General features: G+C 37.3%; 2 protein-coding genes across 3 annotated transcripts; one reads left to right on the plus strand and one right to left on the minus strand.

The window, feature by feature from the left end:
* Nucleotides 1-92: 92 nt before the first annotated feature.
* LOC129805424 (DNA mismatch repair protein spellchecker 1) lies at nucleotides 93-23,235 on the minus strand. The gene is made up of 6 exons (XM_055853311.1): nucleotides 23,093-23,235; nucleotides 22,981-23,030; nucleotides 11,683-11,925; nucleotides 6,572-6,862; nucleotides 4,798-6,485; nucleotides 93-566 (listed from the first exon to the last, which is right to left on the minus strand). Exons 1-6 carry the CDS (start codon nucleotides 23,127-23,129, stop codon nucleotides 125-127), a joined length of 2,751 nt encoding a protein of 916 aa, XP_055709286.1. The 5' UTR covers nucleotides 23,130-23,235; the 3' UTR covers nucleotides 93-124.
* Nucleotides 14,045-22,963, plus strand: LOC129805423 (trichohyalin). 2 transcript variants are annotated; one of them, XM_055853310.1, is made up of 6 exons: nucleotides 14,077-14,112; nucleotides 14,196-14,352; nucleotides 16,954-17,078; nucleotides 17,146-22,357; nucleotides 22,414-22,605; nucleotides 22,669-22,963. In XM_055853310.1, exons 3-6 carry the CDS (start codon nucleotides 16,972-16,974, stop codon nucleotides 22,876-22,878), a joined length of 5,721 nt encoding a protein of 1,906 aa, XP_055709285.1. In that variant the 5' UTR covers nucleotides 14,077-14,112; nucleotides 14,196-14,352; nucleotides 16,954-16,971; the 3' UTR covers nucleotides 22,879-22,963. The 2 variants fall into 2 exon arrangements, with proteins under 2 accessions (XP_055709284.1, XP_055709285.1); XM_055853309.1 differs by lacking the exon at nucleotides 14,196-14,352 and having other exon boundaries at nucleotides 14,045-14,150.

Here is a 23,235-nt window from a genome sequence, read left to right on the forward strand (position 1 = left end):
TCTTATCAATTCAACGAAGATAATCTCAATGCAAAAGAACAACGAATTCAAATCATAAAAATACCAAAGAAATCCTAACGGAAAATCACAAATTTCAGTATCGAAACAGAAGGAACAGAAAACTTTATTGAAAAACTTCTGGGCAAATGGACTTGAAATACTCATTTCCAGATTTCCTAACATTACCCCTTACCTCTGCAATAATCTTTGTGATATCCTCAAGGGATTCTACATCAGATAATTTCTCGAGAGAACTTGCAAAGAGACTTACAGCTTCCGGATCGGCGTTGGACTTCAAATTGGAAAAATGATCTTCAATTTCGTCATAACATTTCTGAGCCAGTTTCACCACATCTTCCGGAAAGTCCGCCAATTTGGCCACTTGAATCCCAAAACTATTGTCCATTGGTCCAGGTTTCACCTGATACAGCAAGATGAAGTTTGAATTCTCCACCATGGCTGAAAGGTGACTGTTTTTAACCGTGGACACTGTCTGAGCAAGTTCTGTGATCTCATGGAAGTGAGTGGCAAAAAGAGTGAAGCACTTGGTTTCCTTGGCGAGGTATCTGCATAAAAAGAGAGAAAAGGCATTATGGAATAAGACTTCATGCGATTTTTGGCTTAACATTGAACAAATTATTATCATTTCTTGGCGATTTTATAATAAAGTGTGTTTTTCTTTAATATAAATTAAGGCAATTGAAAACTTTTTGTTGATGATTATTGCTTAATTTTAAAAACTTCCTAAAATTTTCTCAAAAACGAGTGATGAGCCCAAGTAAGTTTATGATAGCTGAGATTCTACAAGTAACTTCGGAATGCTTGCAAATTCGCTTTTGAATTGGATTTTGGGGGTAGATAATCGTGTCAAACACTGAGAGAAATCAGAAAAAGTTAAAATAACATTCCGGAAATGTTAATTTTACCCTGCAGTATTGATCCGAAATCGGTGTAAATATTATGCTTTCTAGGTGTATTAGGAGTTAAAGTTACCCTTTTTTCATGTTGATTTTACCCTCAAAAGGTGTAAAATTAACGTTAAAAAATGTTGATATATTTTTACACCCGAAAAGTGTTAAAGTTAAGTCGAAAAAAAGTTAATCGTAGCCTCTTTTTTTTCTCAGTGAACTAACTCTTCTCAATGGTCGAAACGGATAAAATTGTATTTACATTATGTGCCATCATGTGTTTTTACAATAACCTCCCGATCCGAACGTCCGCCGCCGTCTTAGTATTGCTTACAAGCCTTCTGAGCCAAATGGCGCAAATGTTTCTTCTCAGGCTGCAGTCTTTTGTCGTGTTTAATGATTTTTTTGTGATTAAGTGGTTACAATAGAGCCATATGGAAAGGACGCGAAACTACCAGATTAGACACATAGAAGATACGACTATAATTATATATATTTAATAAAAGATATTGAGATTTAAAATTGAAAAAAAAAATAAATTTAAGATTTTTTAGACAATTAAATAATTTAGGGCAGAATCACATTGACAGTAAAATTCTCACATTATTTCGTTGATTTACGCATTTTCATTGCAATTCTTACGCACATTTTCAATTACCGTATTACCTTATCTCATACTCGGTGGCACTAGGTGAAAATAGAATAAAAAAATTGAATAAATAAAACGAAAATGCGATAAACGGTAAGCAAAAAAAAAAACTGTAGAATTTTTGGCTACAGTTTTTCGTAAAATTTTTCTGTTCAACGTTTATCGCATTTTCATTTTATTTCTTCAATTTTCTTATATTATTTTCACCTAGTGCCACCGATAAGGTAATACGGTAATGGAGAATTTGCATACGAATTGCAATGAAAATGCGTAAATTAACGAAAGGGACAGATAATCTTAGCTGGCTTATGTAGGTGAGATTCTTAATGTGAGCTAACTCGAAATGTACGCAAATTCGATTTAGAGCTGAAGTTGGGGGACGCCATTCGGTTATATTAAATCAAATTCATGAAATTATATACAAATTTTGTATTTAAACCAAAATATCAAGGTTTTGGATGGACTTACAGAAAAGTGAAATATGGGTGAAACGTAGATCAGAATGTTCTCTATAATTTTGCCGTAGAACTTGATCTCATCGATTACTCAGAAGCCGAAATAATCGAGGTTGTTTGTTTCTGAACTCGTTTTTTCGACCAGAGCGCCCCCAGTGTTCATTTGATGAACTTCAACTATATCAAAGAATTGTTGTATTTTGTGACACTTTCCATTTAAAACCCTATTTTAAGTGTCTTGGTCGAGTAGAAGTAGTCAAATTGGCATCTGAGTGATTTCAAAGCGTTATTATGGGAAAAATCAATTTTTTCACACTTAAACGGCAAAATCGGATAGATCCCATTATTTGATCGAAAAATGATGTTTGGACGAAATATAGACACAAATTTCCTCTACAAGTATGTCGAAGTAATCATCAAAATCGGTTCAGCGAGAGTCGAGATAATTGAGGTTATGTGATATTGCAATTGGTTATTTCGACTGTGGCGCCCCTGGTGTTGATCCCACGAAGTTCAAATGTTCTAGAAAGTTGTAGCATTTGGTGAGATCTTTCGCTTAAGCTCTCACTCATCAAAATCGGTAAAATAGAACCGGAGATATGACTTTTTTGAATTTCGTGAACTTTGACCCCTTATATCTGTGGTTCTATTGAAACCACAGCGAATCCACGCCACTTTTTAGAAACGCCCTAGACTGTACTACAACACTCTAAAATTTCATTAACTCGCACAATGCCGTTTTTGATAAAAATGAGTTTGAATTTTAAAGCTATAGCAGTGCCATCTGTGGTGATTTTTGAAGTACCATCTGTAGAACAATGCATAACAGATTCGATGAAATTTATTAAAGTTCCCATTAGAATAGCATAATTAATACTTGAGTCATCATCGTATTTGTGCTCGCTGGGATAGAAGCCGTCACTTAAGGTGTTGACTTCTTGAGGGGAGCTGTGCGCACGTCCTTTTCTATCAGTCAGTCTATCGTTGCCTTTTGGTGAGTGCAGTGGGTTTGCTCAGGGATGCAGCTCTCCAATGGGTAACGATAATTCTCCCGCGAGTATCGGAATTTGCGTGGTGGCTCATCGCGATTTAATCTCTTTTAATTATCCTTTCTTCACATCTGAAAGTGCTCAACATGACGAACACATACCAAAATTTTGGTCAAAATGTTCATTAAAATCGGAGTTAGAGGCTGGTCAATTTTTCTACTTTGACCCCTTACACGTTGGGTCAGGGTTGTCCAGGGCACTTATGATACAAGGTGCAGCTAATGAATGACACTACACTTTGATCTTAGGCGCTAGGCCGAGAAGCGATCAAGGTGCAGTTATATCAATACAATTTCAGCACAATCCATGCTATAAGGCAGGAGCTGATTAACTTACGGCATTATCACACTTGCACATTAAAATTTTAATGTGATTCACATTAATTGTCGCTTGTGAGCGTTTAAATATGTTATTTGTGTCTTTGAGTCACTTAATATTTTATGGTTCTTCTATTTATTGCTAAAGAAGTGGACTTGGCCTGCAAAAATAAGTTTAAATTTACCTAAAGCATAAATATTTTTCACATTAAAAAATTACAGAGAAAATCGCATTAATTTTTCGCATTATTGCTATAAATCAATTTATATCAAATTTTGCGGCCCAAGTCTACCTTTTTATCAACAAATAGATCAAATTTTGAATATAAAATGATTCAAACACACAAATTACACATTTGGACTCTCACCAGCGACAATTAATGTGAATCATATTAAAATTTTAATGTGCAAGTGTGATAACACAGTTAGATTTAGAATAATGGAAAATTTTCATTTTAATAATAGCGCATCTAGCGGTGGTTTTACAAACTTCCGATGATATCAGGAGATGCGGTATTTTACTGGATCTTTATAAATCGCTCTCAATAATCAATTTCTGACAATTAGAATCGAAGCTATGGGTATTTTAAGGACATTTCTTTTATCTCTTTTAGCTTGGGTCAGGGGAATCGGGCAGACGTAGGGCTCAAACATACTAAGACTGATCCTAAACAATCTTTAGCCTGTAAAATTTGACAGTAAAGATTTATCCCAGAGCAGAGGTGTGCGAGAACCGTTAAAAACCGAATAAACGTCAAAATAAGTTCGTTCTGGTAGCGTTTTGACCACTGACGTACAAATTTCATTTGACGTTTGTTCGGTTTCAACGGTTCTTGCACACCTCTGTCCCATAGTATCACATACAAAGGACTTAGGATCATTAATTGATTTTATTAGATGTTCTCTGCATAAATGTCTTTTAGCTAAGCCCTTACTGAAAAAATTTGCAGGCTAAAAATTCTCTAGGATAAGCCTGAGTTTAATTGAGACGTTCAGAGTAGAAGTGGTCGCTTTGTATGCATTTCCTACTTCTGCTCTAAGCGTCTCAATTGAGTTCTTGAGTTTTTTTTAATCGAAAGCTCAGAGGTCCAGCTATAATGTACTACACTTTGAGCCAGAACCATTCCATAGGGACCGAAACATTGAGAAAACAAGAATATGGGGTCTTCAAATGCACCAAGTTGCAATTCTCACACGATACACAGCCTTTTCCGAAAACCGCAAGTCGGTATCTCTCTCAGTTTGAATGACCGGAAAAGATTTTTAGCCATCTACCATTTTAGCCATCTACATTTCGTGATCAAGGAGTGCTGAAACACATTTTAACAAAGTTTGACGCCAATCGGATGACATGAAATTTTGATAGGATTATAGTAGGTGAGATTGTTAAGAATCACATAGATATGCGATAAAACTTACTCAGCAATTGACCAGGCAATTCCACATCCATCGTACGTTGAAGTTCCCCTGCCCAATTCGTCAATAATCACCAGAGAATTCTCCGTGGCAGTACGAATAATTCCCGATGTCTCAATCATCTCAATCATGAAGGTACTCAAACCTTTCATGATACAATCACTAGCTCCAATTCTGCCCAGAATTGAATCTGTAATTGAAATTTCAGCTTCATCGCATGGCACAAAAGATCCAACATGTGCCAGGAGGACAGCAGATCCAACTGATCGAATAAAAGTACTTTTGCCGCCCATATTTGGTCCCGTGATGATATACATCTGTGTCTCATCCTTCCGGAAATCAATGTCATTGGCAATGAAGTTAACATCGGACTGCATCTCCAAGCAAGGATGTCTGACTTGCTTGAGATTGAGTACACGTGTTTCTGCTGGGCGCATTTTGGGCCGGACATAGGGGATTGGAGAAGATGTTGCTGCAACAGCAAAGCTCGTGAAGCAATCCAATTGAGCAATTAAGTGACTGAGATTTGTGAGTGGAGGAAGATAGCCAAGAACAACTCGAATAACTTCATCTACAATGGATTTTTGCTGTTCTTCGTAACTTTCGCGAACTTCTGAGAATTCACTGTTGAGATCTGTTAGTTTGTCCGTGGTGAATCGGACACCTCCTTTGACAGCATCAATTGTGCGATATTTGGTATTTTTCCGGAGGACAGAATCTTCCTTGAGGGATATCCTGAAGTGATAACCAATGTGAGAGACAACATCGAGCTTGATGGATGATCCTTCGTCCAAATTGAGATCATTGGCTGCTTTTCGAAGTTCCTTCCTGATTTTCTCTTCAATCTCATCCATTTTCTCCTTCATCGTCTGCAATTCTTCATCAAAGGAGGGTTTTATGAAGTATTCACCCTTCTCAATTCCCTCCATGTCCAGGATCTTCTCAATCATCTCTTTGAACTTGAAGAGATCCCCATAAGTATCCCTAATGGGTTTTGACAGAATATTGTTCACAGTTGAATTTTCTAGGTCGGACAGGAGACCCAGGAGATTGGGAACTCTTCCAACGACCCTATAGAGTTTGTAAACATCCTGAAGGGATGCATTTCTCCTCATCAATTTCTTCGTTAGCATCATTATATCAGGGATTCTTTTCAAATAGTCATCATGAATTTCCTTCCTCGTATTCAGAGATTCAACAAAACACTCCACAATATCATGACGATCCTTAATGGCTTCGATATCCTTCAGTGGTTGCTTCAGCCACTGAACCAACAATCGTCTCCCCTGGGGCGTTCGACAGTAATCCAAAACACCCAAAATACTCTGACACCTGTAAACCTGTGATGTAACAGACGTTCCTGGCTTTGGGAGGATATTGAGAGCTGATACAGCTGCAGCATCTAAATGCACAAATCTCTTGAGATTCATCACTTTCAGCTGAAAGTGTCCGAAATTGGATGAATCAGATCCCAAGTCGAGATATTTAATAGCCACATTGAGTGTCTGCAGTGCAAATGTCTTATTCGTCCCCCCAAGCACAGTATTGAGATTTTCCTGTTGACCTTTCTCAAAAAATAGTAACCTATTTAAATCATCTTCAAAGTCACTTGTGCTCACTGTAAATTCCTGCCTTTTGCGCACAGTCACAAGAACACCATTTCGCTCCAAAAGTGCGTTGATTTTCTCATACTAAAAACCCATCCCCGCGCCAAAGAATATAATTTTATAGCACCAAAAATTTACAAAAGATTAAAAAAAAAACATTTCCCACTCACCTCACCCTCTTTCGATGGCAAGAGGCACTCTTTGGGTCCTAGAAGGACAACAATAGCCTCGAGTTCTGTGAAAAAATCATCATCGACAATTTCAATCAGAGAAAAAATGCGATCTGTTGTCTCAATGCAACTCAATCCAACTGAATTCAGCTGATTTTCCTTCTTCAGCTGCAAAGCCATAATTGCTGAAGTATTAATTTGTTCATTGTTGCCAAAAAGAATGTCCTCGAATTGAATAACATTCCCAGGAGATCCTTTCAGTTCGATCTTCCAGTCATTTTTAGACCCACCCTGAACCAAAAAATTGTTGTGTTAAAATTTATAAAAGTGGAGGGAGTGGAGGTGTTCGGTATCTTACAAAAATAATTATAATAATAGTTATACTTTAATTGCAAAATATAAAAATTAGTTAAAACTTGATTTAACGTTAAATGAGCCTTGAAACTTCTACTAAAGTTCTTTTAATAGGTTGGAGATATTGAAATTTATACCAGAAAAACTGTATGAAATTTCGGACAGCTTGCAATATCGGACATTTATTTTATTTCTCAAAATTAAATGACTCTTAATTTCTTTAAATACCTAAAACTGTTACTATGCTAAAGGAACAATACCACGAAATGCTGTAAAAGGATCCTTAAGAGAATTCCGGAATAGCAAAGAACTTTGAGAAATTTTGGTTTCCGATATATCACACAAAGGAAGATCTTATATCTTTACTCAATTTGAATTGTGTCAAGAATAATTTTAAGTTTATTTAGAGAAAATAAATGTGGTAAAACAGTAGGGTGGAATCACCAGTTCTCGCCAGTGCCCCACTTCTCGCCACTTACATTGAAATCGCTATTTTTCGCAATTTATGAAATAAATGAGTCGCAATTTTTTTGTATTGTTTCTGCTTCTACGCATAGAATCGAAAAATAATTATTATTCGTTTTGGATTCACGATTTTGATCACTTTTTAGAGCAATATTTTAAGCAAGTGCATCGAATCCAACATCTCTTACCAAATGTACTAAGTGTCGTCAAATTTTCATCAGGCCAAAAATACCTATTTGGGTAAATAATTTGGCTATTGAATATTTAATTGCACTTGTGGAATACATAAAATTTGTATTTAGTCAATTAATATTTCATTTTATATTATTTTTGTATAAAAATGAGGCATGGCGAGAAGTGGTAATATTCTGGAATTGATTTTACCACCTGTCGCCATATCTTTTCAATAGGCGACGCTAACTTCACTTCGTACATTCTCAGTTGTTAAATCTGCATTGTTTACTTTCTGCAAAAGCTCCATAATTTGATTTCTCAAATAAAAGTGAAGAAAAATCATTTAAAGAGAGTAATAATAAAGTGATCACAAGGAAAGAGAAATGGTGAATGTATTCTTTTCATAGCATTGCCTAAAATAACCGAGTGTGGTTCTTTTAAAGTGGGTGGCGAGAAGTGGTTACAAATTTTACAAAACTGGCGAAAAGTGGTAAAAAGTGGCGACGAAATGGTTATTTTTGCATTATTAATAAAAATCAGTTTTTAAGTAGTCCAGCGTTATGTTCTAGGATTATTGTTTTCACGTATCTAGAGCCAATACATCTAAGTAACTTTGTGTCAAATTTGACTTATCTTGTAACAAGGATTCAAAAGTTATGATTAAATGAATTTAATTTTTTCCTAAACATGGCGATAGCCGGTTATTCCACCCTAGATTTTTTTTACACAAAACATTATTGAAACTAAAATTTATAAATTAGAATAAACAAAAAAATCGATTAATATAATAAAAAAAATTAATTTAAAACTTAGAACTTTGAGGCTTATATGCAACATGTCCGAAATTTGCACAGTTCTTTATAAAGTATAAAGAATATTTCTTGTCTTCTAACTACACTGAAAGTAGAGGTTTTTATCCTCTTCATCCAAATAAAATTTGAAAAAGTTTTATCAAAGTCTTCGAAAGTACAGGGTGATCCAACCGAACTGCAACTTTTCAAAATGATGCATAGCACTTTTTTGAAAATAAATTTTATTAATGTAAACGTTAATGTAAACATTTCGCAAAGCGTCTCAAAAGATTCCCCAAAATAGTTTTAAAAAAGTACAGTAGACTCTCGCTAATTCGGCTCCTTTAACATCGGGTTACTTTTTAATTCGGGCAGCAGTTAAATTTGAAAAAAGTTTGTTGACATTTTTCAAGTTCGATTATGATTATCAAATAAAGCAAATATGCTCAAATTTGCCATGCTTTATCTTTCATGAAATTTACGGTCAATATGACCATGTAAACTAATATGAGTATGCAGGTAAACAAAAAATCGTTGCATTTCAAACAATTTGATGTCCGAATTTCTCTCTAATTCGGGTGACATTTCGGTCCTAAATGCCCGAATTTGAGAGAGTCTACTGTAATATTTTGGTTCTCAGATAAAAAAATTTTATCGGTTATGAACCGTTTCATTACCGATTGGAACCGGTTTAGTTTTGTCGGAAATTCCAAGACCTTTCCAACGACCCAAAACATGACCCCATGCGCTTGATAAATGCGCACTCTAGTGTCCTTTTAATCTTTCGTATATGGGCGAAATGTTCGTCTGGATAATCTCTAAAACATATCCAAAAATGAAAAAAAAATCGCACGACGCGTTTTCGAACAATCCCCCAAAAACATAGTTTTGGAGGGGAAGGGGAGGGGTAGGGGGAAGTTAGGGGCATGTTAACGATCCTAAGAGATAGCGACTAATGAGGGGTCCTCCGAAGATCCCAAGTCGCTATCTCTTACCGTTTGGCCTCTAGAGCTGACGACAGCTGGACGGACAGACGAACAAACAGCGTGACGATATTTCTCAGAAATCTTCTGAAACGTGAAGATTTGTTACGAAAAGTGGTCTCCGGGGGGTGGAAGGTGAAAATTTGGGGGGGGGGGGGGGGGTGAAAAAATCGAGGGATTATACTGCTCTCTCTGTAGAGTTCCAGCAGTAAATTTTTCTTTCAAAAAACATTCAAAATTTGAGAAAATTACTTCAATTTTTTATATGATCATTTTTGGTGCTGTGGCTCGCAAACTGTTCGAATCTTTTTAGGAGCCATCAAAATGCGACGAATTTACGATGAGGCATTGTGTTTAGCTTTTAGACACTCTGGCACATTTTTAGTGTTAACCTGACTACAAAATGTCTCACGTGGAGAAGTCAAGTTAAATTTGTATTCGGCCACCGCCCAGCGAGCACGAAAAGCTTACCAATTTCAATTCAGCTGAATATATATATTACATATATATTTTCAATCGAATTCTGCTAACCTTAAAATAACACTATCAGGGCAGTAGTGTCATTTCCATATATTTGGTTAGCACTTTTTGTTCGAGAACTGCTGACTGGTCAGCATATTTTTGCTGATCGACTCAGAAAAATATGCTGAACACGCTGCCTTTTTCACCTAACTTCGAAATAAAACGAATTATTTAGCCAATTTCGTTCGACTGCCAAATTTTCTAGCAACGTCCACTCCCTTTATAGAGGTTTCAGACCAAATGCTTAATCATCTGGCTTAACTCCTCTAACTCGTCATTAGGCATATTTTTTTAGGGAATTGTTGTTTAGGATTGGATATTAAAGGCAAATGATCCGTTAGATTTTAAAAAATCGGAAAAATCTATAAAATTGCTTGTTATTTTGATTTGTGAGACCTTCGGAAACTGGGTTAAACCTCCAGTATGAAGAGGGAATTATCGAAATTTTTGCGAGCCAACATGTTTAAATAATTTATTAAAAGATAATTTTCCAATACGCATTTTCGGGCACTTTAATACCATGACCCATTATTCAGGAAAACCAAATGCTCAAACTTATCAGAACAAGTGCTAAGTAGTCCAAATTATTGTAGGGAGAAGCTGAGTACCTTTGAATTGGGGTACCTTTGAAAATGGTAATTTTTTCTTCTATTTTTAAAAGGAATTACGTCTTATCATAATGCAGGCAATTTTGCTTTACAATTGATTTGAGCTGAATTACATCATGGTAAAGTCCAGTTCCATTTAAAAATAGGACAAAAACAGATTTCGAAGGTACCCCAATTCATATTGTATTGAGCTACAGGATTCAGGTGTTGAAGAGCCCTAAAGATAGAAATTTTTGCCTTTTCAGTCAAATACTGGAAACTCAACTAAGTCACAATAAGACTATAATATATTTAAATTCCCTTAAATTCTGAAAATACCCATTATTAAAGTCCAGAAGCGACTAAGCCTGTTTATAGCCAAGTCAGTTCCTCAGTCAGAAACTGATGGGAATGTAGGCTAAACATTATATTGATTGTAATTAAGTTAAGCCGTTTCTCGGCTTAGGTCGTAAAAGTATTTAGCACCACAAAAAAAAATTTGTAAAATTGTTCGTAAATGTTTTTGAAATCCTATGGAACACTTACGAAATGCTCGTGAATCGTATAACCCACAAACAAGTTTGTAAAATTTTGTACTTTTTTTCGCGCAAAGATTGTTCGTAAAATAATCATTTGACGAAAATTTTTTGTACTTTTACAAACATTTGTTCGTAAATCTTCGTAAAGACACAAAAAAAATGTTCGTAAAATTTTGTCATTTGTTCGTATTTGTTCCTAAATTTTTTGCCAGACAAACAAAAATTTACGAACAAATACAAGCAAATGAAAAAAAATTACAAACATTTTTTTTTGTGTGTTTACGAACATTTCCGAACATTTGCGAACAAATGTTTGTAAAAGTAAAAAAAAAAAAAAAAATTCGTCAAATGATCATTTTACGAATGTTTGTGAAAAAAGTACAAATTTTTACGAACTTGTTTGTGGGTTATATGATTCACGAGCATTTCGTAAGTCTGCCATAGGATTTAACAAACATTTACGAACAATTTTACAAAATATTTTTTTCTGTGCATAACACACTACAAGCGAGGTTAATTAGCATTGGTTGCAGTTCAAATGAACCACCCTGTATAACAAACCTTGATAGAACACCGAAGTTTATTACGTTACTTACTAAATATCTCCAATAAATAATCTTAAATAGATAGTCTTAAAACTGAGAATTATTGTATCCTTTAGATAAAATATCAATTTTAAATTGAATTTAATCCTACCTTATTTGCGTAGACTTCCACTCGATAGTTTTTCACAAGGAGCAATTCTCTCACGAAGTTCTCAAAGTTGTTCTTGCTGAGTACGGTGTAGGGTAATTCGATGTCCTCATCATCTCCTGGAACAGACATAATCTTCATGCTGGCTGTAGACTTAAACACCATTCTAGCAGCCAATTCAGCATCTTCAGCGTGCAATGAATAAAAATCATTGCGATCAAAAATTCTCACGGTTGTTTTGGGTTTCTACAAAGCAAAATAGACAAACTTTTATAGATTTCCGCGAAACTGATTCACGGTTTTTGTTTGAAAAAAAAAAATAGATGGAAGATTTCTCAGAAAATCTCTTGTCCTCTAAATATTATTCGTTCTATTGCTCGAACTCTACGGAGAGAGTAATGCTAGAACCCCGATTTTTTTGACTCTTTTAAATTTCCTTTTTATACCTTCTCCCTAAGGCCTATTATTTTACAAAAATTTGGATTGCGTAAAGTGATGTTCACTGTGCTTGATTCAACGTGGAATGGAACTGACAATTCCATCCCCGTATAAGAAATAATAATAATAATAATGCATGACTAGAAATTTCCTTGCAAGAAGGCTTAGTTTTCATTTATTTCTTCGCTGCATAGGGGAAAGGCTCATAATTTTGGACAGTTTCTAAATTTGGACACTTTGAGGGTAAAATTGGACACTAAAAATAAATTGATTAAAATGATGGATTTTTATTCCAATATTTAATGAATAATGAATTCTATCTAAATATTTATTCTTTTTGGAAGATTTTAACACTAAATACGTTAAATTTTGAATATGATTTGAGTTTAAATTGCTTTGTTGAAAATTCAGTGTGAGCAATTGCTTACGAAAAATATGACAGAACTTCGTATTTACTTCAGTCTTATTTAGCTGTGGTGAAGTACTAACAATGCGTTTTCGCTTTTTTTGAGTGACATTATTGAATATTCATTGAAAATTGTGTTGATTCACGTTAGTAGTGATTTGTACATTTGACCTTAAGTGAGATTTGCCTTGTGAATTAGATTTTTCGTGTGAAAAATGGGAAATATTTTAAGACATTCACCAGTGAGGTGATACTCCTTATTTTGGACAGGTGTTTTTCTCACGAAATTTCGTGAAGTTTTAGCTCACAAATGATGACTAGGTTGGACAAATGCCTGGAGAAACAAAGGAGCATCATCTCTTAGAAAGAGATGTAGTGAGAAAAGCCTTGAAAGGCTCCCGGAAAGTCCAGGGAATGAGCGAATCCGCACTACTTGGAGTACCGAAGTCAACTCACTTTAATGAATGATATGGAGAATTTCTGGGCTTCTTGTGACATTCTACGTTTCCCTTACATAAACAGGAAGAGGACATGGTAAGATTAGTTCATGAAATGAAGAACAATAGGCATCCTGTTGAGGCGGATTAACTGTCCATATTTACAGCCAAGTTGTCCAAATTAATAACCAAGTTGTCCAAAATTCGAGTCAAATTCACCTCTACATATCAATTCATTTTTAAACGTATTAAGACTAATTTTAGTAAAAACAAAGACAATAAACCTTTGCCAAGTTTCTAAACAACCCTTCTTAAAAGAGAGTAACAAAAAAAGTCAATTAGTAATGAAAATATCGCACTTCAAACTTGGAACATCGATGTATATAAGCAGACTGTACAAAATTATGAGCCTTTACCCTAGTGCATTTTATTACGTTTTATCACAGTGAAAATGTCTTTTTCTGACATTCTGTTGCAAGACCCAACGGTCTTGCCTATTGCGCCACTGAGATCCCCAAAATCGTGATGAAACCTTCTTTATCAAAACAATTAATGTGCAATCAATTTTGAAGGTATAGAATCTAGCATCAAAGTCTTGATTTCGAGCATTTCGCAAAGGTAGGACGCTTTGCCACCCCTTTTATTGATAACATCCAGATTTAGAACATTTCATCAAACATGAAATGCATCTCATTAAATTGCGTTTAAATATATATTATTTCCAAATTATTTTTCACACTTGATCAACATTTATAATAATAAACTTCAAAAACAGAGAGATCTCTGGTGCATAACTTTATTTTGGGACATTGTGACAACACTTTGCTGACCATTCAGCAGTTCCTAAAGGCAAAGTTTTGTGGGTAATATCTCCGATGTAGTTGTTGGTATAATCATTTGCATATACACATATGTGTTGTCCGGAAAAGAAAACCCATAAGTGAAGCAAGAAGAAAATTTCATATATATGAGCGAGAGAGGGTGTTAAGATGATTCGGCCTACATGAGTGTCTTTGTAGTTCACGAGCAGTAACGGCAGTGACATGCTATTTTATAAATAAAGTTCCAAAGACGATTTTCACTCAGTTCTCGTTCGGATTTCATCCAAGTTACTTGATAAAAGTGAAAAGAGGCCTGTGGATTTTGGGCTGAGTAATAAAAAAATTAGTCTTTCTTTAGAAACCCATTTTGTGAGTGTTTTTAATTGTTAAATTGATTAAATTATTTCATCCTAGTTTTTCCAGAAGTTGCATAGTTGGGAATAACAGTGACGTGTTCTAATGAAATAACCAGGACTTCCTTTCTGAAAATCCCGTTTTTTCCCAGTGACAATAAACAATTTGCGAAATATTAACTGATAACTGACCTCTGGGATTATCTCTGTTTTTATGTGTAAATACTTTTTACTGAATGCATCTTATTCATGATAAGAAATCACTTTAAGACAATGCCTTTTTTTTACTCTAAAGCGCTTTTTTTATTAAATACAACTGTGAATTATTGTGGATCTAAATTTAGTGTCACAGAAGATATCTTTTTGAATGAAAACGTGGTGATTTGTCGTATATTTATAAATCCTATTGATACATTAGACATTAGGAGAGTCGAAAAAAAATCTCTCACTCAAGAGGCAAAAATAAATATACAAATTTGTTAGGAATATCGCTTACGTAAATGTAGGAACTCATATTAGTTGTTTGTAGAATCGAATTTAATTGAAATGTTTCAAAGGTTCTATTCTATACTTATGTAGTCTTTTGTTTTGAATTTACAGACTTTAAGTCCAACCGTAAGTGTATTCTGAGTGGCACAGCTTAAATCCTTTTCTCTTGTCTTTTACAATAATGATTAAATTCAAAATCGGTTCACAAAAAGCAGGGGTGACATGATAACTTATTTTCGACACTATCGACTGTCGATTCTTAAAAATTTAAACGATAGCAGAACTTCCTGTAACTAATACAGATATTTACAAACAGTCACGACTTTTTAAGAATGTCACAATGAATAGCCCAGAAATTCGTAAAAAGTCGACATTCACTTAATTTAGCAGATATAGATTTATCGATACTATCGATTCGATAGTGTCGAAAAGTTATAATTACACCCCAGATTTGTGCCTAGCATAGTGCCCCTGTATTTTCCAAAGACCGACATAATAATATCCTAAAATTACAACATTTCAAAAGAACCATATTTGAAGTTTGGGAATAATACGTAATCCCAAGTGTTTTCGTATTATGGACAGAGGTTTACTAGACAGAGCTATTGATACCCACATTCAAAATCTCCACCAAAGTAAAGATAGTAAAAATTTTGGACTACGGAAACACTTGCTCTGACTAACTACATCACCTTGTAGAAAGCATTACCCATATGATTTTTGGTGGATTTCCCTGGCAAGGGAATCACTCGTAGAGATCGAGTGAGGAATGTGGCCGTTCGTGAGGAACTAAGAGTCGAGGAGCTGCTTCTTCGGGTTGAGAGATCACAACTTCGATGGTATGGACATGTTCAACGCATGAATGAAGAAAGATTCCCCAGAAAAGCTATGCAAGCCATTGTGAGGAGACCTCGGCCTCGAGGCAGACCTAGGACAAGGTGGCTGAATCAAATTCAGGATCTTGCATGGGAGCGCCTTGGGATCGAACTCGAACATCTTCCTGAAGTGGCGGAGGACCGACAGGCGTGGGCTGTTAACCTTGGTGTCATGGGCCCGCGACCCCAATAGGGATAAGCGGTTGAAAATGAATGAATGAATGAATTCCCTGGCAAGGTCAATAACATAATCAGTTAGATTGAGTACCTCCGCAACTCGGATTCAGAGTATACACCAACATAGCGAGTAGTCTTAAGTGCAATCCTAGGTGGAGGTAGTAATTTTTCCTGTTCTTAAATAGTCTGTTGAAGATTACTCAAGAAGTAAAGAAGTAAAGTGCCAGAGGAGAATGTATCTTTCCTCTCAAGACTAAACCTCTTCTAAATCTTATTGCTGCCCTGACCTTTGGGATATTCAAATATTCACCATGTCAGACCCAGGACACATAGCCCGGTGCATCCTTTTCTTCATTCTAACTAAGGCAAATTTCCCATTACGCTGATTACGGTGCCGTTCTAGCCAAGGCAAATGCCTCGCAACCTTTAAAGTATGACCGATGCAATTTTAAGAGAACAGGAATGGAATGATAACTTTTCGACACCATCGAATCGATAGTATCGATAAAACTATATCTGTTAGATTAAGTGACTGTCGACTTTTTACGGATTGTTGGTTATTCACTGCGACATTCTTAAACGAATGAGACTGTTGATAAATTGTTACAGGAAGTGCACCTATCGTTTAAATTTTTTAGAATCGACAGTCGATAGAGTATCGAAAATAGGTTATCGTGTCACCCCAGACTTCTATAATATCATAATATAAAAGTCAGTTATCCGCTATGAAAAAGCTGCCTTTGTATCTCGAAATCTTAATTCTAGCAGTTTTCATGTTGTGGACTTTTATAAGTTTGAGAATCCTAGCAGTTCTATCATTTGTTCCTTTTAATTTTACAAAAGATTTCAAGAGTAAATTGTATCGTTTTGCAAAATAATGTATATTTTCTAGCACCATTGATTCAAATTTCTAGCAGTTCTGATCTCATTACTAGAATTCAAAATTTGTACTATCTTGCTGATATAGGTATATCCTTGTAATATGATTTCTACATTTCAACTAATATGCGATTCTACATTTCACCGGTTGAGTATGAGTTCCTAATATTCAAAGATCTATCTGTGTCGGCTACTCTCTTTAGCATCCCATCTGAGAATTTTGTTTTTAGAACAATATTTCAAGTGTGAAAAAGATGATATATTTACTGCTTTATTCCACTTGATTTTGAAGAGTGTGTGAGACATTTTCTTTGATATGGGAAGGCGTGAGATGATTAACCTTTCGTCAGAGCGATTTTTCTCATCTGATTTTTTTTTCTCTTCCACATCTTTTAACAGTGACTTTTGGAAGTTGAAATGAGGTTTTGCAAAAAAGGCCCCTTTCTCTTCCTAGCCCTGAACATCATCATCACTGCAGTATCATGTGAGGATTTAGGACAACAGAGACTGCAACCTGAATCTCAGTATTTATCACATGTTCCACCGCTCTACAATTCTAGATCTCACAAATTGTTCTGTATTTTCTTTTAGGCTCTATTCGGCAGAAGTTCAAGAGATAGCCGATCGACTTCGTGCTGAATACAATGCAGCCGTTGCATCATCTCCGTCCAAGTACCCACATCAAGTGAGCGGTACTTATGAAAAGCAATACAGGACTTCAGGGAGAGGATGCGGTGATACCGGTTGTGCTACATCAGTCACCTCAAAAGTCACCCATTCTTCCAATTTTGATGCCAAAACACAGGCAGAAGTGGACACAATGGCCAAAGATTTAGCCCAAGAGATCATTAAGGATATGCAAACGGGTAAACTTCAGTACAGTCAAATTTCCCAGCCCAATTGGTTTGAACAGAGAGCTGCCCAAGAACTTGAAGCATTCAACAGTGGAATTCGTCAATCTCAGAGCCAATCTCAATACATGGGTTCGTCGGGAAGGTTTCAACAGCAGCAGCAACAGCAACAACAATCCTATGGACCCTACTACAATCCCCAATCCAGCTATGTATCTCAGACCAACATTCACGATTCATCACGCACTGTCGTCACTCATCGTCCACAAGTCACATCATCCCGTCATCACGTCTATGATCATCTCTATGAGGAGCGCTTGCCAAATTACCAACCTCCCCACATGATTCACACAAATATCGAGAATGACTATGGTGATACTCAAGTTCAGCAGAAAATAAATTTCAACCAAAATGGCCACACATACCATCGCCTGCCCATTCTTATTCGACCAGGATCTGGGTCAGTTCAAGTCAATTACACCGTTAGCATGTACAATCGCAGTGCTGATGGTTCCAGGAGTCCACCCAGTACCCATGTTGTGACCTTCAACCGAAATTTCACCGAAGAAAACAAGAGGGAACAAATTCAGTCAATTTTGGAAGAAATTACACGACTAAACCGAAGTCAGTTGCATGGGATTGATGATTTGCTATCATCCCTAGTTATTGAGATAGACGATACTAATATCGGAACAAATAAACAGGAGATTCAGGACGAAATATACAAACTCATTGAGCAAATCCGAAATCAAACTACTTACAATACCGGTTGGAGATATCCATATTCAGGAAATCGTGTCACGGAAGAAGAACTTCTTTATCAAGAAGTTCAGGAACTTATTCGAAATTTTTCACATATGATCAATACGCCACAGCCTAGACCTCAAAACACTCTATCATCCTACATTCTTTCCATCCAACATTCCTTTACCGAGGAAGAAAGAAGAACACAGACAGCGGTGATCCAGCAAGAGATCAAACGTTTGACTGAAGAGATCAGAGTCTGGAGAAATGCTCAGGGAGTCAGTGAGGAACAGAGACGACAGGAAATCTATGCTCTGCAGCAAGAAATTCAGAGACTTCGTCAAATTTTGACCGAGTGGAATCAACAAGTTGTATTAACTCCAAATGTCGGTCAGGTATCTTCTCACATCATCCAAATCGAGCATACTCTGAACCAGGAAGAGAAGCAGAGACAAACCTCTATTATCCAGCAAGAAATTGAGCGACTGAGACACGAACTCGAAAGATGGCAGAGACATTCAACTGGAAATGCTCAGCAACGTCAGCAGCAGATTAATTTGATTTGGAAAGAAATTAGCACCCTCAATCAGATCATTGAAGATTGGAAATCCAATCAAGTAAACTACCAGGAAACCCCTCTATCAACCTATATCTTCACAATAGAGAATACCTTGACTGAGCAGGAGAAAGACGAACAATCCCAAGTGATTCAGGATGAAATTCGAAGACTACGCCACGAAATGGAACAATTTAGTAGGATGACAACGGATAATGAACAAAGAAGACAGGAACAGATTTATGAGTGTCGTGAAGAGATCAATAAACTCACAAGAATTATTGAGGATTGGAAGGCCACTAAACCTACTCTGACTCCGCAAAATCAACTCTCAACACACATCATCACGATCGAAAATAACTTGACCGAGGAAGATAAATCTTATCAAAGTGAAGTGATCAATACAGAGATTCAGAGATTGAGGCAAGAACTGGAGAGATGGAAGCATCTACAACATGTCAATGAGGACAAAAGAAGGGATCAGATCAATCTCATTCGGCAGGAAATAAACAAATTAACCGAGATCATTGAGGAATGGAAGGAAACAAAGGCTACCTTGCAGCCTGAGAATCTGTTATCTGAGCACATCATCACCATTGAAAATACCTTCACTGAGGAAGACAAAGAGAAGCAATCTGTGCAGATTCTCAGCGAAATTGACCGACTCAGACAAGAATTGGAGCGATGGAAACATTTGCATCATGTCAATGAGGAAAAGAGAGTCCAACAAATTCAGCTGATCAATCAAGAAATTAGCAAGCTCTCCCATATTATTCAGGAATGGAAAGAAACCCGGCCAACGATTGTTCCTGGAAATCAGCTATCTCAACATATAGTTACAATTGAGAAAACTTTCACAGAAGAAGATCGCAGTCGTCAAAATGCAGTGATCCAGGAAGAGATCAATCGATTGAGGCAGGAACTTCAGAGATGGTCTCATATGCAGAATGTTCAGGAAGAGAAGAGACAAAGCCAAATTGGACTGATCAAGGGTGAGATAAGTAAACTCACAGAAATCGTGGAGGAATGGAGAGAAAGTCGACCAACGGTTACGGATCAAAATCGCCTATCAACTCATTTCATCAAGATTGAGAACTCCTTGAGTGAAGAGGAGAAAGTGGAACAGAACAGTGTAATTCAGCAAGAAATTGCACGTTTGAGGGAAGAGTTGCAGAAATGGACAAGACTCCACCATGTTAATGAACAAGAAAGACAGAACCAAATCCATCTGATCAGGAATGAAATCAACAAACTTACCGAAATTGTTGAACACTGGAAGGAAACGCGTCCAACCCTTACAGCTGAGAATCAACTGTCCACTCACATTGTAACAATTGAGAGAAATCTCACGGAAGAGGACAAGACCCACCAGACACGAGTGATTCAGGATGAGATCAATCGTTTGAGGCAGGAGCTCCATCGTTGGACGCAAATGGCCAATGTTAATGAGGAGAGGCGTCAGGGTCAAATTCAAATGATCAGAACAGAGATCAAGAAACTTACAGAGATTGTGGAAGACTGGCGCCAAACTAAGCCCACTCTTACAGCTGAAAATCAACTTTCTACCCAGATCATCATCAAGGAAAATACCATGACGGAGGAAGAGAAAGTTCAACAGAGTGCCGTGATCCAAGCTGAAATCCAGAGACTACGACTCGAGCTTGAACGCTGGAGGAGGCTTCAGAACGTCAACAAGGAGAAGCAACAACAGCAAATTACGCTCATTCAGGAGGAAATTCAGCGCCTAACAGAGATTGTTAATGACTGGAACTCCAGTCAGATCACCATAATTCCAGGAAAGCAGATGTCATTGCACATCATCAGTGTGGAAAATACCCTCACGGAAGAGGATAAACGACAGCAGACTGGGCTGATTCAGGCGGAAATTTCAAGACTCCAACAAGAGCTAGAGAGATGGAATCACCTGACCCATGTGAACAATCAGAAGAAGCAGCAACAAGTCTTTGCCATTTGGCAGGAAATAAATGCCCTCACGAGAATTCTTGAGGATTGGCGGAATACTCAAGTTCCTGGACCTGAAAATCTCTTGTCATCCCATATTGTGGCCATAGAATCTACCCTCACAAATGAAGAGAAACTTCTCCAGACAGTCATTATCAAGGATGAAATTGCACGACTGAAGGAAGAGTTGGAAAAATGGACGAGAGAAACCAATGAAAATCAGCAAGTTCGACAAAGAGAAATGGCATGGATTCGTCAGGAAATACAAAAACTACAGGACATTCTCCAGAATTGGCAATTGACAGAATCTCAGACTTCTGGAGGGCTATTATCTGCCCATATTCTCTCAATAGAGCACACCTTGACTGAGGAACAGAAACAACGTCAGATTATCGTGATCAAGGAAGAACTTGTGAGATTGAGGCAAGAGCTGGAGAAGTGGAAACGCCAAGGAAACATCAATCGTGAGGATAGGGAGCAGCAGGTCTTCTGGATTCGCCAGGAAATCAACAAACTCAATGAGATCCTGGCCAATTGGAAGGCCAAGGATGAAATTGGAACTGGAGGACAACTCTCAACGTACATCCTTTCCATTGAACACTCCCTGACCACTGAGCAAAAAGATGAGTATGCCAAGAAGATCAATGAGGAATTGGCCAAACTGAACAATGAACTAAAGACTTGGAGTCTTCAGCAAGGGAATACCGTTGAGAAGCAAAAACACACGGGATTAATTTTGGAAGAGATTCGAGTGCTTTCTAAGATTTTGGAAGATTGGAAATTGGAGAGGATTCCTCTGGACTTTAGTAAACTTTCCTCCCACATCCTCACCATGGACTCTACTCTATCTGCTGAGGAGATTGAGCACAGGGAGAAGCAAATTAGGCAGGACATCAGGAGGCTTCGAGGAGAGTATCAGAAATGGGCTAGTCAGAGGAATATTGAGGAGAGTGAGAGGCAACGTCTGCTGCGATTCATCCAGCAAGAGATTGATCTGCTCAATCATATCCTGGAAGAGTGGCAGAGAAGAGCCAACAGTGCTACTCTTCTTTCTCAGTTTATCCGTTCAATTGAACAGAGACTCAACAATGAGAGTAAGTACTTCTACTCCCTGCTGATCATCCAGGAAATTGAGCGGCTCCAGCGAGAAGGAGCTCGTTGGAATAAAGCCCATGAGAGTGAGAGTCAATCGCTCTGGTATATTGAGGAAGCCCATGGAGGAAGCAATTTCCAGGAAGTCAAGCAGAGACAATTACGCATCATGCACGATGAAGTGCACAGATTGGCCCAAATTCTCAGGGAATGGGGTTGGAGGAAGACAACTGCCGGCAGATGGATCCATCCCATTTATACTCAGTTCACAGATTTGGGTGCCCGATACCCAACAGTTTTTATCCACAATAAGAACGGATCTGGCTCTCATCGGCCTCCACAGAAGGCAATTAACAAAGATCGTGGGGATCAGCCTCCTCAACAATTTGAGGATGACTATTTCTCAGAGGAGGAACTCGAATTGGAACCAGGAATTGGGCTCTATCCTGTGAAGCCGGAGATTGGACTATCTACACCAGCACCTATTAGATTGCCTCCACCCGAACCCATCCCAGTCGTTGTGCCACAGAGCCAGAGAGAATACAGGAGGAGGGAGTACCAGAAGACGACAATAACCAGAACAAATCAGGCAGCAGTGGTGAGTATCGTGTTATTTGAATTTATGAAAAATCTCTCTAAATTCATAAATTTCAGCCACAATTTCACCTGACTGCATCAGCCAGTGCTCAAGCCTTTGGAGGACAAAATCAATTCTCTTCTGGATGGGTAACTCCACGAATAACAGCTGGGGACCCGAACTATGACAAATTGGAAAGCATGGCTCATACCCAGACACACTCAAATGCAAGAGCCACAAGAATAAATCGACAAGGAGTCACAGGACAGGCAAATAGCCCATATCTTCAAGATTCAAAGCCCCAAATTATTGATTGAAATTGTTTTTTTCAGGAACCTCTGAATGAGGAATTAGATCTGCAGCAGCAGACAATGGACTGGGATGACACGGTAGATATTGACCTTAGTCAAAAATATCAGAACCCAGACTATGAGGTAGATGTCCAAGCCATTGTCAAGGACATCACGGAAACCTCCACGACCACCGAGGCGCCCGGATTCTGGAAGCGCCTCGGCGAGAAGGCCAAGAATGTTTTCGGTTGATTTGCAGAGTGTGCAAAATAATCAATTGTGTTTTATCTAATGAGCATTACTGAGTAATAAAGTTTATACTAATGATTAAAAAAAATACTTGGAGGGACTCACCTTGCCCAGGGAATGAAAGAATTTGATGAAATTCCTCTGCTGATTCTTGTCTGAAAGGGATAAGAGAAAACATCAGTTTTTTCACTAAATAACAATTGAATTTTGTAACTACCGAGATTCAAACACTGCAGTGGCTTTAGATTTGCCATTTTAGCTTGAAAAACTTTTGTAAATTATTGTAAAACGCAGAAAATTGAGAAAATCCAGCACAATGAAAAAGCGTCCTCAATGGAAAGTGAGGTTATAAATCCGCGT

The sequence above is a fragment of the Phlebotomus papatasi genome, chromosome 3 (genome assembly GCF_024763615.1).
Source record: "Phlebotomus papatasi isolate M1 chromosome 3, Ppap_2.1, whole genome shotgun sequence".
NCBI lineage: Eukaryota > Metazoa > Arthropoda > Insecta > Diptera > Psychodidae > Phlebotomus > Phlebotomus papatasi.